We start from the raw sequence: 13057 nt of genomic DNA on the forward strand, positions 1-13057 counted from the left end.
TATTTATAGTATTAGGTTACAGGTTACACGATACTTTATAGGTATAGTTAACGCTATCTCTACTGAGCTCGTTCACTTACCTGTACTAACAATGGCATTCTGTTAAACAAAAGGCATTATTTCTTTGGTGTAAGCGCGTGGCCTTTGTGCCTGCGCGCGTGGCCAATTGTGTGTGAGCCTCAGGCACAAAGGCCACGCGCGCACACAAAAGAAATAATAGCTTTTGTTTAACAGAATGCCATTGTTAGTACAGGCACAGACAATATAACTTACGGAGTTATATTGTCTGTGGTACAGGTAAGTGAACGAGCTCAGTAGAGATAGCGTTAACTATAAGTGTCTCTTATCTCTAAACCAAACTATAGTACCTATTAATAGGTTATTGGTAATAGTAATCTGCGCGTACAACTGGGTCGGCCGTCCGGTCTGTCTGTCTGTCAATCACGCGTAGCTCGGAAACGGCTACTAAGTTTAGACACGTGTGTGACTGCTCTATTTAAACGTGATCAATATCATTTATGCTTACCCAGGTAGCAAAGTGACGTCAGCGACGTCATAATGACGTAATTAATGCGTCATAATGATGTCGCTGACGTCATAATGACGTATAAATGCTGTTAGGGTATGGATTCATCGCTATTTGTTTTAATTTGCATGCGGACTATTCCGCATCGCATACCATTTTTGACATTTTCCTTGTTTATTATTGTTACTATTTGACGATCCTTCTCAGGGGAAATTTTTCATATAATGTATAATTAATGAAATTAATATTGGATTGTTTTGCTATTATTTAAATTTATTTCTGACGATCACAATGTTCTTATAAATTGACATTAATGTAATTTGTACTGTAATCATATGTTGTGAAATAAATATATCTAAACTAATCTAATCTATACTCTCCAAGACTTACATCCATAAGCTAACTTTCGCAAAACCACTTACCGTCACGCCAAGTTGTAGTTTTTTGATAAATTGAGTAACGGAGCTAAAAGTTCGTATTGTGACAGCAATACAGCAAAGTTAGCAATTCAATTTATTTAGAAAAGTGACATATTGGCATCGCGTCGCCTGTTTTGTGTTTTCTGCAAAAGCGTTGCTGCTACAGTCGCAATTAGAATGTAGCCTTTAGAGTAAGTACTGCGGGGCTAAGATGGCGGACGGCTGCAGTCTATGATTTGTCACCATGCCAGTCACGCTCTAACATGTACGTAAGTGCGAAAGTGACGCATGATATGACAAGTGACAAAAACGCCACCATCGCTGCTGATGTGCCGTCGAAAAGTTTCCAAAATTGCGAAATTTCCATGACATATTTTTGCAAAGGGATCGAAATTTTCGATTTCCAAATGAAAGTTTCCTTAATTTTCTGACAAATTTTCCCGAAATTTCCGTGAACTTTTCCAACTTTTTAGAAACTCGATAATAAGGTACCAACTTTAAAGCTGTCATATTTTACTCTGATTCTAGGCACAAAATACACCAAATAAACCGAGAATAATTGACAATTACACCATTTACACAATTGTAATATACATCGAATCGATTTATCTTCATTACGTCGACGCGTGCGCAGGGCTCGGCTGCCACAATACGTCATTGTTTGCTTTCAATTACGCGGATAAGTAATTGTACAGAATGCCTGCCTAGGCCCGGTTGCGAAAGATATTATTTTATCATTAGCATTGAGAGTGATAATACCGTTTTCTACAAAATGTAGTCTTTTTGGGTGAGCTAATTTTATTCGCTTTAATACATGAATGTAGAAGTATCATAGACATTTCGTAGGTAATATGAGTTACATATATCTTTGGTACCTAATATTATTGTGTTACCTAACAGACACTGGACCAATTTTAACAACACCGCTCTCAACTACACACATAGAAATACGGAATATCCTGAAGAAAGTCCGAACATCGCCTTAAAAATCCTGACATTTCCTGCACGATTATTTCCAATCTAATTTTGAAGTAGTCACCATGCATGAGGCAGTATAATATGGCCAATCGATATAACCTTATTACACTACATTAATATCGTGTGCGGCTCTAACTTAATCAAAATATTTAACTGCCAATTAAGCTTGAATCGACATAACCGGCCGGATCTTTCTCAAATTATATGACTGCGGTCAGACTCAACTCCGGCAAACTTTTCATAGATTTAGTATGGTTTGACGGAGTTTAGACGCAAGCACAAATCTAATGACCCGCCCACAGTTGACGTCTATATCAATAAAATAACTGTCATCATCGCTTCCCATAGTATGTAGGTGTCTCGCAATTGCCTAATTGGTTATAGGTAATGGATTATATCTGTATGCATTTGCATTTGACTTGATTATAGGACCGTTATGTTGTTTTATTAACTGTGGCGAACGAGATTGAATACTTCATGAAGATGTATGTGTAGTAGATGTTTCGTAATCTATTAAATTGAATATTATTGTCCATTACATTCTTTACCTAGGTAATGTATACAATTCCTAGGGATTCTATAGAATAAAATACCTGCTAGTACACGGGAAATGTCTTAAATAAGGAAATGTAAGTGACAGAAGTCAAGATAGGTGCGACGACGAGCGAAGCGAGCAAAGCAAACATGCATAACCTAAGCCCTTCAAACTTGTATTTGCAACTTTAAAACAAAGTAATATATATAAATAATACTTTTTGAAAACAAAAAAGTATGTTAATGTAGAGGTAATTACACGTTCTTTAAACTGATACCAATATTAATTAGGTAAGTTTAATTATGCTAAGAGCTAGACTCAAATTATTCCGATTTGTGCAAAGGGTGGGATTTTTTCGGTAGCGAATATATGAGAATTGTAAGGGGGAAATTCAAAGGGCTGGTGAGGGTAACGGCACCACTTTTCAGCCCGGCAACATCGGGTTACCACAAAGATCAGAAGTGACTGCGGTCCGCAATTTTTGCAAACGAACATCTCATTGGAGCCTGCTCTTTACACATTGCCGGTTGCGCAGTTGATATTGTAAAGAATATAAAGTATAAAATGAATAATATTTCATACATTACCTAAACGTTTTAGATATTCTATACATTGCCTGTATTGCATACAATACCGAATTATACAGATTACCGGTAACATATGTAAACAGGTAGAAGTATATAGGAGCAAATACCTAGGGAATCCATGCACGCTGAAGGAGGCAACTAGCAACCTGAAGACTTTGCTAGGCTTCGTGGAGGAGCTGGGGTGGTTAGAGTAGCGCTACCTGGTTTGACGCAAAATAGGCACATTGGATGTCGATTTACGAAAAATGCCCAGCAAAACTAACTAATTAACATATATAAAGAAATCCAGTCTGCTTTTCATTTGTCTATTTATTTAATCTCTCTTATTTCTCTCTCTCTTTATTTAATCTCTCGTCGTGCTAATTCCTAGTAGTTGATACCCTGCTGTTACCTCTGGTACTAATGACGTAGGTAAGTTTAAATGTGACATGTACAGTCAGCGACAGATATAGCTGACCCCCCTGCAAACAAATTTCTATACACCTGGAACCTGGATTAGTTATCTCTGCAGCTGAGACTCCACAGAGGTAAGTTAAAAGCGCTAAAATTAAAAAAAGTCAAGATAATTTCATTATTGCAGTGTCATAAAAATCTTGTTTACTTCTGACCTTTTTAGGGAGCTAAAAAACAGATTTTTTAATGAATTCATCCTTACCTACTCAACATCCACAACCCGGAGTTTCACCATCTCTGGCAAAAAGTTATAGTTATCGCGAAATCCATTATTAATAAGATATGGTTACTTTGCTAAAAGCGTGGCAATCGTTGTAAAACTAAACGGGTGTTTCTGTTTCTACTACTAAATCCATGAATGAAAAAGTATTACCTTTTTAGGGTTCCGCACCCAAAGGGTAAAAACGGGACCCTATTACTAAGACTCCGCTGTCCGTCTGTCTGCCCGAAAAATATTATTTAAACCAAAGATATATATAACTCCGTAATAGATGGATACAGTCTAAGGAAAAAACGTGCCTCGAAAATCACGAAAATTTGATTCTCGATCAGATGGCGCCACTAGTTTTGGCCTACACTCGTATAGAGGGCGTTGACTGTTTCGTTTGTTATTTATAATTTTAACGCATACCAGTGAAAGAACATGGGTCAAAATCATATAAAAATAATTAATGCAAATAAAAAAATCATTTATCCATATTTAAATACATTTTATCATATTTTTATAAATATTTATTTTTAGTTTTAAAGTGTGTCGACAGATGGCAGTGAATTTACTGGGGTTACAAAATTTACTATGACAGTACCGCTCTAGTATAAGTTACTCTATGTTTAAACTAAAAAATTGTATGCACGTACGCAATCGATTGTAAATTAATTGTAGGTACCCTAATCAATTATGTTTCATATTTCATTATGTAAATATTTTATACTGGCAATAGAATGTCCTACAACAGAAAAGTGCCACTTTGATCCCTCCTAACAGAAACAGCCCTTTTCCGAATATGATGTGAGCTTTATCGAAATTGTATATTTTTTACCATTCTATTTTAGAATGACCCGATGGAATCTTGTTTACAACCGTTATCCGACTACTAGCTGTACAAGTGCTTTAATAATAGCCGCTTAATCTAGTGCAGCGCGCAAAATTATGTGCACAGATAACAAAACCATGTAAAGTGGCTTACTCTTGTAATTATGCTAAAAGCTTTTGTGTATTTAATGGAGAGATGAATTCTAAAAGGTTACGTTCGATTTTAAATCTTAAGAGAAATAAATATGGTTGAAAATGAAAATGGAATCAAAATTGTTGAATATGCGATTCGCGCGTTAAAAATGTGTTAAGAATCCTGATACATTATTGTTATTAGCGAAATTTAAATTTTAGGAATAAAACGAGAGATTGTCATTTTATGGAACTTTTGTGCAAAATATAATTTTTTCTCCAACTTGACCTTGTTATTGTAATTTTGTAATACCCGTATGTAAAGTCTTTTTTTTTGTTCCAGGCTGCAACTGTTCGCCGCTCGGTTCGGAGAGCAGCGTATGTGACATTCGCTCCGGACAGTGCAGATGTCGGACACACGTCACGGGGCGTGCGTGTGACACTTGCGAGGTAAGGCTGCAACTGTTCGCCGCGCCGCTCAAAGCAGTGTATGTAACATACGCTCCGGACAGTGTAGACTGTAGGTGTCGACTACACGTCACGGGGCGCGCGTGTGACACTTGCGAGGTAAGGCTGCAACGGTTCGCCGCACGGCTCGGAGCAGTGTGTGTAACATACGCTCCGGACAGTGTAACAGGCTGGTGTCGACTACACGTCACGGGGCGCGCGTGTGACACTTGCGAGGTAAGGCTGCAACTGTTCGCCGCGCGGCTCGGAGCAGTGTGTGTAACGTACGCTCCGGACAGTGTAGACTGTAGATGTCGACTACACGTCACGGGGCGTGCGTGTGACACTTGCGAGGTAAGGCTGTAACTGTTCGCCGCACGGCTCGGAGCAGTGTGTGTAACATACGCTCCGGACAGTGTAGACTGTAGGTGTCGATCTCTAGAAGAGAACATCTGGAGATACGAAAGAATTTTCGCCCAAGCTGAAACAAGTCCATTTCCAGGAAAATAATTGGAAAACCCGTTTTCCGTTACCATCGATTTATCAATACGCTAAATATTATAGTTACCACCACTCCATAAATCACGAATTCCAATTAGACATAAACACAACGAATTAACATGACTGCGAATTTCCACAACCTCGTATCCCATACCGTGCAACTTTTAAAAACGACTCTATTTCTAGGGGATTATAACTTAAATTCAAGGGGAAGTATTTGTTCTATAAGAGATTATGTAAAGTAATGGATACCTCTGATTAGTTCAACATTCCTAGCGAGATATTTCTTAGAATCTATGGGCACAGTTTAGCGTACCGTACATTCTTGGAACGATAATTTGCTACAAAATCCTAATTCTACCGGATGTAGGTACAGTCAAGTGTAAAAATATGGATGCACACATCATACTCAAAAATATTTCCCATAGCTCTTATGTCAGCGAATTAAGAACTATGGGACATATGTTTGCGTAAGTTATATGCACACATATTTTTACATTGACTGTACTAAGGGTTTTACACTCCGTTAACACGTAATACACGTATTAATATTTAATTTTATACAGGATGGCAAAAGAGATGAGATCGAAATTATTTACGCTTCGGTATACCTACAGTCGAAAGCAAAAATATCGATCCGGACAAATGGCTCAAAAATATGTAAACACGACATTATTGTCTAAGGTGTAAGAGCGTACACATATTTTTGAAACTGGAAATGTATAATATATGTATGCCCTTGACTGTCACTGTACATGCAATCACGATTGAAACTTAGATATAATAGATTAAAGCTGCCAGTCGTTGCAGTGTAGTCGTGTCACATAAGTGTATGTAAATGTATGAAAATACATTGACGTTTTATGATAACCCCTACACTTATGGTCACTATTAAATCTATGCATAGTCTTAGCTAACTCTAACGCAGCGTACTAACGTAGGCGAACAACACGTGAACGCGAAGCGGAGCGACGCGGCGCGGGGTGAATCAATCCTTTGACACATAGAAGTGTCCTACGTGGGCGATCTCGTTGCGAACGCGAACGCCGTGGGCCCGCCGCGCCGCGCCGCTTCGCTTCTGGTTCGCAAGTTGTTCGCTTACGTAAGACACTGCGTACAGCTGTTTCCTTCTTCATTTCCAGTCAAGTAGTAGTTAAAATGCATCAAAAACACTAATACTGTAAAAGTAACATCACATATTATTCAAATTATGACATTTGTAAGCAGCATGATAATACCAATACATTCTAATAATAATACGCCGAATCGGAGCAGTGCGTGTAACTAATCCGGTTTTTTTATCCCATAGCTCAGTCACAGAATAAGTAATAGTATTATCATACAGAACGGCCACGCACCGCCCCGCCCAGACTCGAAATACCTCGCCCCGCGACAGAAATCTGACGGACTTCTGGCGTACTTTTAAGCAACTTACTCACACTATGACGCATGACGCGTGTACAGACGTGCCGTTCACACATAGAAACTGCAAGTGATTTTTGATAGTACTTAGTCCATCGCTTTCACCCAATAACCTAGCTCGTTGTAGATTCCATCAACTCTCAAATCTTTCAATAGTCCTCACACCCTGGCGGGTGCGGCCTCTGTGTGCGTCCCATGACACAGGCAAAGGTAGCATCCGCTCGGTGTACCCCTAGCATTTCATTAAAGTGTCCAAAGGGGCTCTAGGTGTCGGCTCCGGCTCCGCGCACGCCTCCCAAAGGTCCGGAACACCATTGTTCCGTGATAGGAAAGACATACGCCGAAAATACCAAATTTGAGTCACTTTAAAATGTACACCCTGTATGTTATACCTAATAATATCAATTATCATAATATCCCTATAATTTCTGCCCTGATTCTCTCGTATTTCAACAAAGATCATCACTAAAAATAAATTGCACCTTATTCTTAAAACATTAAGGTTTAAATCAGTGTAACCAGTGTTTATGGAGTTAGGATGTTTCGTTTTGGCCGTGTAAAATGTCAATGTGACAGTTGTATGAAAGGTTTGTTGAGCAAATGTGCTATTTTAGTGTCTGGGAAATGCTAAGGCCGTTAATTCTTGAAGAAATGCGGATGGGCAGGGAAAATGGGTCATTTAAACCCTTCGACCGCCGTTATATGTGTACATAATAAATAAATAAATATTATAGGACATTCTTACACAGATTGACTAAGTCCGACAGTAAGCTCAAGAAGGCTTGTGTTGTGGGTACTTAGACAACGATATATATAATATACAAATACATAAATACATAGAAAACACCCAAGACTCAGGAACAAATATCTGTGCTCATCACACAAATAAATGCCCTTACCGGGATTCGAACCCAGGACCATCGGCTTCACAGGCAGGGTCACTACCCACTAGGCCAGACCGGTCGTCGACATAAATAGTTTCGTAAGCCATCAGCCCATCACTAATCAAAATCAGTCCATGTCATAACTATAGTTTTGAATGATTCACGGTTAGTTTCACTAGACTTATATTGCCGGGATATAGACCGTGATTACCTTTTGTATTATTTGTGAGCTCCCGATATTTCGACGCAGTTACATGCATCATGTTCACGGGTGACTGAAGATAGCGGGTGGGTGTCAAAGTTGTGTAGACAGCACTCTGTCTACCCTCATTCTAAAACACAAAAACAACAAAAGGTAATCACGGTCTATATCCCGGTCAATATAAGTCATGTCATAACTATCGACAGAACTACCACGTATACAGTGTGTAAATTCAATACGGGCGAATATTTAAACGGCGAGATAGATTTGGCTTAGAAATACAATGAAAATTTTAACCATACAAAATAGTTCGGCCCGCAATACTAATAACCACACAAGTTACGGGATACGAGCTTTTTAAAGTAACTGTCAACGCCTGTTGGCAGTTACTATTAAAAAGCTAGTATCGTAATGTCATGTCATATTATGTCTCTATGTTTGCATGTAGATCTGCTCGGTATTTTTTTTTTTTAATAATTACGGAAACATAATTAGGTGTAACTATTATATAAATATTATTTAATTTATTATTTGTATCTCCTTCGATATCACGGGCCTATAAATCGCGGTCTTTTGATAGGCTTGCGTGGGGATATAGATACAACACGTAGAGGCCCCTTGGAGAGCTTTAATGTCATGTAGAACGCCTGCTGGAACCCGTTCAGAGGCGCAACAATAGACACTCATGAACCGGTCGCAGCAGGCATTGGGACTATTGCAGAAAAAGTGAACAGTATACCGGTCTATGGATTGAAGTTTGGGTGGACAATGAGACTGGGCTATTGTAAAGAACTCCGGACACCTGCCATAACAATGTTAAAACACGTTATCGAGGCAGGTGGTGACTTGCCGCTGACTAGATGGGCCCCTGAAACTGCCGTCGTGAAGACGACCAGGAGCAACACCGGTGTGAGCGGCTCAGGGGTGTCGAGAGGTGTGCGCCGCTTTCTACCCAGTGGCTGTTAGCAGCCACTGTGCCAACTCGCGTCTTATGCATCTTTCACTTCCACCCCTGGAGCTTATAGCTCTTACGACTCCCCTCTGGACGGCCAATGAAGGCAAGCCAGAGCTGAGAGTCCCCTTGGGGTCCACTCCGACCGACGAAGACACTCCGGAGACGGAGACCCTGACCGACTCTCTGGAGCACTCGGGTCCGTGGGGTCGTCACTCCCCAACAGCTCGCCACAAGCTGCCCTGCGGGCTAATTAATTTATTATTATTATTAAGTGTAACTTAAAATACTTCTTAATTAATGATTAGATGGATAAATTCTATAATAACCTGGTTTAATATAATGGCCGTATTGGATTTACACAATGTATATTATATACGTACCATACCGTACGGGGGGAGGGGTCAAGAAAATGTGACATGCTGTGACAAGGGGGAGGGGGGGAGTCACAAACTTTGTGACGTCACATTAACTTATTTAAATAATTTTATTCGCTGTACAATTAAATAACAAGTTTTTAGAACGATAATCGTTTCATTTTCTTTCCTAATCTGTTTTGGGTGATAAAATTACTAATATTTCTTTTGTCAAAAATACTTTAATAAAATATTAATAATACTTAATTCGATTTGCAGATTTCATTGAAAAAAATGTGACGTCACACTAGGGGGGGAGGGGTAAAAAAACCTTGAAATTCGTGTGATGTAATTAATGGATGAACCCTACCTTCTGGATATACATAATTATTATAGGTAACTTGGCAAGCAGTACCGCTAACTTTGTAAGATTAACACTGCGTAGCAATTAAATGTCACCGAAGTCGGCCATCGTGGTTAATGGCTGCCGTATAGGCAGAGAACCCGCAACGATAATACAAACATAGTCTGTTCTTCAAAATTAAATAGATTAGTTACATTTAGCTATCAGTGTCGATCATTTCCAACTCGTTTTAGACTAGATAAACTATTTATTTCTCGAATAAGGCGGTGCAATATGGGTTAAAGAGTACAGGGAGGGCAGGGGGCACTTTTACTAAAGCTCATAAAAAAAACAAGTTAGCTCCGGTTTTCCTACAAATATACTGACACGCCGCTACTGATAGATAAGTACCCTATCGATGACAAGTTCGATAAGGCGGACCTTCATAAGCAAGTTGCACCAAAGGCAACTAACAGGGGATGGTTTTACGGTTGTATTTCTGGTTAGAAATACAAGTAGAAATCTCTTTCTACCTAATCATAGAGATATATCAATTGCCCTTACCTACTATTTTAATAAAGAAGGTGGGGCGATATTTGCGCTTTCAGTTTGTTGTAAAAAAAAAATAGAAATAGAAAACTTAAATATTTGCACACTGCACAAAAGAGATTATAAACTATAACACAGTTATATGTAAAATTAACAATCCCTGCTTGGAGACTATATAAAGGAGCCAAATCTCTATGTATGAAAAGTGTCGATCAAAAAACAGTAATTAGGCGGCGCCACCATACACCGAAATACTACCAAAAACAACCTACGTAATTTGGTCGGGTTATTTGTTGCCTTATATGGTTCATGTTATACTCATGTCCCAGAGCCTAACTAGCGCCATCGGAGAGATTAGGAACTATTATTTAAAGCTGAAAGCGGTCACTTTTGCAACAATTCTGGCATAAGAGATTGCGATCCTTTCTATACCATCCATAAATCCCTGCTTTAAAATAGACGAGCTAAAATACCAGTTTAATTTTATTTAACACTAGCTTCTTCCAGCGGCTTTGTCTGGATGAAATGATGATGATGTTTGATAAAAACTATTTTATGTGTATTACCGGGCGTTTACTATCCCCATACCAGTTTTAATAGTAAAATAGGCTGATGCCTATTGTAGTGATCTACATAGTATAAAACAAAGTCGCTTTTCGCTGTCTGTCTGTCCCTATTATGCTTAGATCTTTAAAACTACGCAACGGATTTTGATCCAGTTTTTTTTAATAGAGTGATTCAAGAGGTAGGTTTTAAATGTATAATTTGTTAAGGTTTCGTGTAAATTAGATGAACTACCCGTGTGAAGCCGGGGCGGGTCGCTAGTTAGAGATATAACAAATGTAACAGATAAGGACGCATCTTAGACGCGATAGATCTCACACTATATAGTCTGCGACTAACCATTGACTAAATAGTAGGGATTCCTAGAAATAGAAGTGTTTAATCGCACGTATTTATGTACGTTTCAATCACATAAATTACCAAGTATTTTTCTCTATGTGTTAGTTTCCATGAAACGACATTTGAGACTCCATAAAGTGTGGCTGTGTGTATAGCAAATGTATTTTTTGGATAACTAAATAAGTACCTTCGGTAATTCTCTCGTTACATAGGTTTCTACTTAATAACTAAATCGCGAAAAAAACCGGCCAAGTGCGAGTCGGACTCGCGCACCGAGGGTTCCGTACATTACATAATTTTAACAATGTATTTTTTATGTGAAACGTGAGTGAAAGGTAAATTGCGGTTTACGATTTATGACGTATTAAAAAAAACTACTAACTAGATCTCGTTCAAACCAATTTTCGGTGGAAGTTTGCATGGTAATGTACATCATATATTTTTTTCAGTTTTATCATTCTCTTATTTTAGAAGAAGAACTAGACTGCTGAGTAAAATGATACTAGTGGACTGTAAACACTAAATTTATTTGCAAGTTACAAGATTAATTTTAACGCGACGCGACATGTGTCGTTCCGCGAGCCGTTGTTTCGAATCTTACGTCCCCCCGCGGACCGGCCCCCGGGCCCGGCGCCGGCTAACCGGTCCGGTGACGTGAAGGTGGACGTCATCGCTGTTGCTTGGGGAGTTAATTGATGCGGTGGCGGGTTTGTCGCCAACATATACTCCCGGCGTTGAAGAGCTTGAGTCTTCAAGATCTTGGATGGGTAGAGGACAAATTGTGTTGAAGGCCTCTCACGTCTTTGCCTTACCCTCAGCTTACTAACCGAAAGATTACCTCACTACAAAGGTACCAGCGCATCGAGTTCCTGAAACAGCACTTCTGGAACAGGTTCTCCACTGAGTATATTTCTGGTCTACAACAGAGAACCAAATGGCAGAGCTCAAGGGGCAAACTCGACGTCGGAACCATGGTAGTAATCAAGGACAAGAATCTACCGCCGCCTATGTGGCTGCTCGGCCGCATCGTCCAAGTGCTGCCTGGCAGAGATGGCATCGCAAGAGTAGCCGACATAAAGACGAAAAAGGGAGTCATTCGTCGGGCCTTCAACACAATTTGTCCTCTACCCATCCAAGATCTTGAAGACCCAAGCTCTTCAACGCCGGGAGTATATGTTGGCGACAAACCCGCCACCGCATCAATTAACTCCCCAAGCAACAGCGATGACGTCCACCTTCACGTCACCGGACCGGTTAGCCGGCGCCGGGCCCGGGGGCCGGTCCGCGGGGGGACGTAAGATTCGAAACAACGGCTCGCGGAACGACACATGTCGCGTCGCGTTAAAATTAATCTTGTAACTTGCAAATAAATTTAGTGTTTACAGTCCACTAGTATCATTTTACTCAGCAGTCTAGATCTCCAATGTTCAACAGACGAATTAGGCACTAGACGCAACATGCACACACAGAGTATGGTCACACGTCACACATAACAAAATCACTATACATTTATATTCCTAGAATTATCTGGTCCAGTTAACCGCGTATTGTATGATACTTTGATCCCCTGTCATCTCGCATGGTCGCTAGAATCTGTGTCGTATGAAAATAGCAGCTGTATCGAAATATTTGTTATTACCTACTGTATGTGTCCGACTTACTTTTATTACATGTTGAAAAGTTGATAAATAAATATCTTAGGGACATTCTTACACAAATTGGCTAAGTCCCACGGTAAGCTCAAGAAGGCTTGTGTTGTGGGTACTCAGACAACGATTTATATAATATCTATACAAATACTTAAATAGATAGAAAACGTCCATGACTCAGGAACA

General features: G+C 39.5%; 1 protein-coding gene across 1 annotated transcript in view; it reads left to right on the plus strand.

The window, feature by feature from the left end:
• The window catches only part of LOC134740894 (laminin subunit alpha-2), a 313744-nt gene that overhangs the window by 240609 nt on the left and 60078 nt on the right, over positions 1–13057 (plus strand). Inside the window, exon 21 of the mRNA XM_063673547.1 lies at positions 5007–5113. Within this exon, the coding sequence (XP_063529617.1) occupies positions 5007–5113 (107 nt within the window). The remainder of the gene's footprint in view (positions 1–5006; positions 5114–13057) is intronic.

This window comes from Cydia strobilella, chromosome 4 (genome assembly GCF_947568885.1).
Source record: "Cydia strobilella chromosome 4, ilCydStro3.1, whole genome shotgun sequence".
Classification (NCBI taxonomy): domain Eukaryota; kingdom Metazoa; phylum Arthropoda; class Insecta; order Lepidoptera; family Tortricidae; genus Cydia; species Cydia strobilella.